Source organism: Serinus canaria, chromosome 3 (assembly GCF_022539315.1).
Source record: "Serinus canaria isolate serCan28SL12 chromosome 3, serCan2020, whole genome shotgun sequence".
Taxonomy (NCBI): Eukaryota; Metazoa; Chordata; class Aves; order Passeriformes; family Fringillidae; genus Serinus; species Serinus canaria.
This window is the reverse complement of record NC_066316.1, coordinates 45,189,633-45,195,632: the sequence shown is the minus strand read 5'-3', so window position 1 is coordinate 45,195,632 and position 6,000 is coordinate 45,189,633. Positions and strand designations below refer to the sequence as shown.

At 35.0% G+C, this 6,000-nt stretch overlaps 1 protein-coding gene across 1 annotated transcript in view; it reads right to left on the bottom strand.

Moving 5' to 3' along the window:
• Nucleotides 1–524: 524 nt before the first annotated feature.
• The window catches only part of RYR2 (ryanodine receptor 2), a 381,235-nt gene continuing 375,759 nt past the window's right edge, over nucleotides 525–6,000 (bottom strand). The window contains exons 100-103 of the mRNA XM_050972655.1: nucleotides 5,806–5,870; nucleotides 4,953–5,053; nucleotides 3,416–3,467; nucleotides 525–1,756 (exon numbers count right to left, since the gene is read on the bottom strand). Coding sequence (XP_050828612.1) covers nucleotides 1,661–1,756; nucleotides 3,416–3,467; nucleotides 4,953–5,053; nucleotides 5,806–5,870 — 314 coding nt within the window. The 3' untranslated portion in view covers nucleotides 525–1,660. The remainder of the gene's footprint in view (nucleotides 1,757–3,415; nucleotides 3,468–4,952; nucleotides 5,054–5,805; nucleotides 5,871–6,000) is intronic.

Below are 6,000 nucleotides of genomic sequence, written 5' to 3'. Positions count from 1 at the left end.
TACAAATTGTGCTGTTGTACCTGGCCCTTGCCCTGTCACCAGCCCGCCCAGCCTCTGGTTTCAAATCTTTCAAAGTTTGAGAGAATTTTAGCAGAACTGTGAACAGGATACCAAGTTCAGCAAAATTCACAGAACTGAAAGCCTGGCTTTTAAGAATTCAGTCTTAGCATTTTTAAGTCATTATTCTCTTAATTGCAATTTTTTTTCTTTTTTTCTTTTTTTTTTTAGTTAAAACTGAATATTGATACAGCATTTTTTTAATGACAAAAATGTGACCTGTAAAGAAATGAGGGAGAGCAACAGAACAGCAAAAAGTCCAGCAGAAAAGATCAAAAACAGTACCAAAACTTTTCATTAAGGGAAGAGTAGCTTAATCCTGGTTTGAAGTAGTTGAAATTAATTTAGGAATTGATAAAAAGACTCTATAACAAAGACTTCAAATGCTACCAAACCAGCTTGTTTCCATTCTGAATGTCTCTTTTTATTTGTAAAGACTGGCATTACAATTGAAAAGGACTCAAAATGGAGTAATGTACACATCATTGGTGTTTCATGGTGTAACTGATGGAGTCCCTGAATGGATATTGCTTCAGCTTTGCTTTTAAAAAATAATTTAACAAGAAAATCTTCAACTCCACTATCAATCACAGGTGGCAAAAATGAAAGAAAGAGAAAAAAAAAAGAAACTAAAATTACTGTCAAATTCATAACATATATTCATATTGTTGGTTGATGACACTTGTTCCAGATGTACAATAAAGCCCACAACACTTTATTACTATGGATATAATTATTGTGAATGTTTTTTCATGTTGATCAACTTGTTTCTGAAGGTTGTTTTTTGATTGTTTTAAACTTGCATAATAAACATGCAATGAAACATTTCTTGTTAAAGTGTTTTTTGCAGCTGTCTTGTATTCATACAAAGATTTCATAAAGTAGCAGTGTTGTATCAGAGCATTACCAAAATAAGAGCCAAAAGCTAAAGAGGAAGGTAAATGTGAAATGAACTCGATGAGAATAACCTAATCTTGTCCTGAGACACTCCAGTCTTGTTAAAAAGATGTGCACAATCAAATCCCTTCCTCCCAAACCCACCAAAACCACAAAATAAATATTAAATTGGAAGGGCAGACATAAAGAAAAAAAAAAAAAAATGTCATCATGCACTCATCTTCTGCATAGCTCAACCCACATATAGTAAGGCACTATTTCCCCACAACTTAGTGTCCACAACAATCTTTTTACGGTGCTCTGTGAACTATATATAGTTCCTTCCAGGATGATGAAATAAACAGACCAAATGAGTGTTGCTACCATGTCACCCCATGTGTGATCTTTTAGACAAGGGTATCATCTGGCAGTTTCGAAAATAAGCTGTCTCAAGTCTCTACTTGTGTGTGCATGTTATGTATAGGGACATCTTTTGTCTGTGCAAGTGGTTGGTTTGGTTCCAAAGTTGCTGTAATTTTTCATTGTTCTTTCCTCCAGTGTTCTCAAAGCAAATACACAAGAAAATAAAAGCGCAGTTGGGTCATTAAAAACAGAGCTTTGGTGCTCCAAAATGCACACAGCTTTGGGGATTTAAGAAATCTTTTAGACATTCCAAAAAGAGCTGGGAAATACATGGACATTTATGTCCAGAAATCCTCATTTTTGCTTAGTTGAGCTGGTCTTCATACTGTTTCCGGAAGCAATCACCAGCAGGGAAAAACTCCCAGCACCGTTCTTGATACATTTTCCAAACATAAGATTCCTGAAAGAAACACAGTTAAAATTATTTAACTTGACTTAGGAAGAAATCGTCAACCATTACTTTTTTTTCTCTTTTATTTATATATCACTTCACTTTTTTTTGATTCTGAGCATGCAAGGTTGTTGAACATCTGCAAAATCATGTTAATGATTTTGATTAGTTTAGAATAGCTTTTAGGTTTTTCTCACCTGGTCAAAAAGCACTATAGAAATGCACAGAAGAGAACCAGGTAGTTTATTTCTTTTTGCACATCAAGGAGCACTGTAAAGCTCAATTAAAGCCAACCACAAGACAGATAGCAGGGTAAGCAGAATATTTTCTGCCACAGAAATTTGATTGAATTTCTGCATCAGTCATTCCAAAACATGGCTACAAACAATACATAAACCAAAAGGATCTTTATAGTCAGTATTTTCTGGGTCAGTGGTGTTCAGTATTTCTTCTTTCTGATTATTTATTTTGGTAGGGTTCTCTCTCGAGACATTCCAAAGAATATTAAAGAATATGTCCATTTATATCTATTTTAATCACACCACTTAAATGTGATTTCTACTATGAAAATTTCATGGTAGAAACGACATATGTTACACCAGTTACAGAACCATAGGATAATTACTGTTGGAAAAGACCCTTTAGAGCATTGAATCCAACCATAAACTAGTGCCAAGTCTACCACTAAAGCATGGTCCTAGAAGTTATGTGGTATGAAGTACACTCAATTTTCAAACTATCACCTATCACTACCACAGTATCAAAACTGAATAGTTAGTAGAAATCTCTCTTCAGTGAATACAGTAGGACAAAATGCCAATGAAATGGAAAGTGCAAATAAAAAAGACTTTCAAAAATCTCAGTTAGTATGAAATTCTCAAGTGAGAAATGGATGTTCAAAAATAGCAAGGCAGACACACAAAATCTCGTACTAGACAAGGCTGAGATTTATACAAAGAAGATGATTACAGCACATGTCAGAGTTCAGAAAGAGTAAACTATATAGATTTATAGCAAATCATTCTTCTGACCCTTCTGTAGGGTTGTATATGTGATACTATTCAGTTATTTTGAACATTTGCTTAGTTAGCTGAAAGACTATCTCTAGGAAAGAAAAAGACTGTAAATGTCATACATTTCTTAGTGACTTTTAGTATACTTCAAGGAAGTTGAAGGGGGCACCAGAAGTTTGAAAGAACAGAGAAGAACACAGTAGAAACCTCCAGAGAAAAGTTCACAGATTTTTCATTTAAGATATATGCACAAGTTCTTTCATATGGACTTATTCAGAATGTAGACATAGAAGATTATATAATAATAAAAGACAAAGACTATTAAAAAAGGATCAAAAGAGAGAAATGAAGAGTGTTGCTTTCACAGAATACTTCAATGTTCTGTTTCTCATTACTTTTGTTTATAGTATGTATTTATATATTGTGGAAATAACAATTTAAAAATAACAGGTTCAGATGCCAAAAAAGGAATAGAAAGTGCTTCAGAATTTATACACCCCAACAAAGCAACCAAAGTCTTCAGAATTGCTAAGAAGAATTAGAATTAGGTTCCATACCATAAGGGGGGTTGTCCATCAGAAAAATCTTAGTTTTTCCAAGCCTGAATGATTCTTATTTTACAACCAGCTGACATTAATAGAGTTGTTCAACCTACCTGTCCTGTATGCTCAGTTTCATCTTTGTTGATAAGATACATCAGAAAAAACCTACAAGCAAAGAAACAGCTATCAATAGAGAGTTTGGAAACATTAGGCAAACCACAAGGAGATGGACATTCCTCAGCATGTACAGTGATAATGCTGTTCTAGGACTTAAAAGTTCCAGATTTTTATCAATGATAATATTCTGAGAAAGATTAAACACTTTCCTGACACTGTTGAAATTCATTGTTCAATGAGTTGTATATTAAAATGCATGATAGTCAATTTGACTTACTGTAGTTAGCAACTCAGTTTAAATGAAGATTTTTCTAAACTTTCTAATCCAAAATTTACAACAGACAACATTTTATTGCCCATGAAAACCCACTTGGAAGCAGACAGAAAATGGTCATTGGAAATTTCTTTTTTTCTCTTCCCACACTGAATTAAAAATGCTGAAGATATCTATGAGATTTCTTTTGCTGGAATTGCAGTTTGGGAATATTTTAGTAGTTCATGCAAGATCAACATGAGCAGAAAAGAATTTGTAATTTAAAAAAAAATTAAAATCAGTCTTGAGGGTTTGAGCTGACATTCTCTGGGTGCTAAATTCAAAATTTCACTTAGACATTCTCTCCAAACATGTAAAAATCTAAATCAGGATCATGCACAAAAAGACAAAAAACCAATTCCTCAGGCTGAGGCACTTTAAAGCAAGTGTGCTATAGTATGCTGTTTGTTCAGTACTTATTAAATAGGAACAAAACCCTGTATAACAGTGCTTCCAAAGTATTTTGTTTGCACAACCTGTTCTTCAGGTGGAAGGTCTCTGTAGCCATGTTTGACTTTGCAGTCTCATTATTTTGTGCATATACAATGCCAGTTTAAAAACACAAGGACACAATCCATCTCCTGCTTCACCCTGATGGCACTAGTATGAAATACACTCTGGATTTTCACACATGAGAGGAACAGTATGATACAGTGGTTGTAGACCTGATAATTTGCTTTATTTAGTTCAGTGGTCACTGGTGCTCTACTTGGATTTTCCAAAGGTGGACCTGATGGCCTTGGTTGATCCCTCTCATCTCTAGCTCCTCATTACAGTTCCCCTACCTCCCTTTGTCCCTGGAGGCTGTCTCTTGGACAGCCTCAGCACTCCACACAAAATATTTTGTCCAATATAAGTTTTTTTCATCTTACTGCTTGTTTGTTCTCTCTTTCCATCAGTCTCCAGGCCAGGTCATACTGCTCCTCAGTACCCTACATACCTCATTGAATTTTACAATTTATGTGGCCTCTCCAACCACATATCAAGTTCATTTGTAGCTACAACCTCATACAAACTTCTTGTGCCACAACCAAGCTGGAAAGCAGGATATGAAAATTAATTCCTTGCTGTCACTGGCCCAGAATAATACATTCAGAAAGTACAAGTGCACATCAAAGCCAAACAGCACTGACTATTATTTATGCAAAAGAAGTAATCAGGTACCTGCAGAGGCTGCAAGGATCATGAGTTAGTGAGGAGTGCATTTCTAGTGTACTCACAAATAATTGGCCAAGTTGTGCTCCTGCAGTGTGTGTGTTTCAAAGCCATGAGGCACTGTATCAAAGTAGTCATTTCCTATTCCACAGATAAAGCACTTCGTCTAGAAGAAAGAATACAGAGCACTTCAATACTACATAAAACACCTGTCCTGCTTTCAGAAAAGGCAAAAAAAAGTAACAATTTTCTTGAAAATGGCAATGCATCATACATATTATGTGCTGAACAAAAAGGCTTTTCTTTAAATGATTCAGACTGGATACCTCAGTAAAAACACTTGAATAGCAGCTATAAACATCAGAATAGCTTCTTACTGCTTAAAAAAATAAATCTTCTCCAGCTCTTAGTGAACAGGTATCAGGAGACAGAATGGCATACAATGATCACAGCTGACTTTTTTACTCTTAAGCAGCACTCACTGTGACACAGGACAATATTTACCTCAATGCCTGTCTAGCTGAAGCTGAATACGCTCCAAGTTCACATTGCAAAGTGAAGCTGGTTTGCAACACTTTCCTGACTTCTTACACATATACTTCAATGACAGAATAGAAAACCACAAAGTACAAGATACCTTCACACATATATTAAGCAAAGAAAATTACATCTGAGATGAATGTAACATGACAGTGTTAACACCCTGCTTTAGAAACCTCCAGCTTGAAGATCCAAAAGACTTCAATAGCCACAGACATGCAATTCATTATAATTCACATTGTATGGTATCAGACCATGTACAGGACTGTATTTTTCTCTTACTTTGAAAGACTATCCACTAGCTAAATCATATTTTGACTGACAACACATACTAGTGATATCTGAAAATAGGTATGGTTCAGCAACTGAATTTCTTACCTCCATGTCTTCCTTAACTTGCTCTTGCTGATCTCTTAACTCACCAAAAGCATCAATAATTAAACCTAGGGTTTCAAGTTAAAATGATAGTTAATGTTCAATAACAATCATGACAAAGAATATCTGGAAATCCAGGGATAACATAACTCTGATAAAGAATACTAAAGGAGAATCTTTGCAGAAAGAATAGAAACC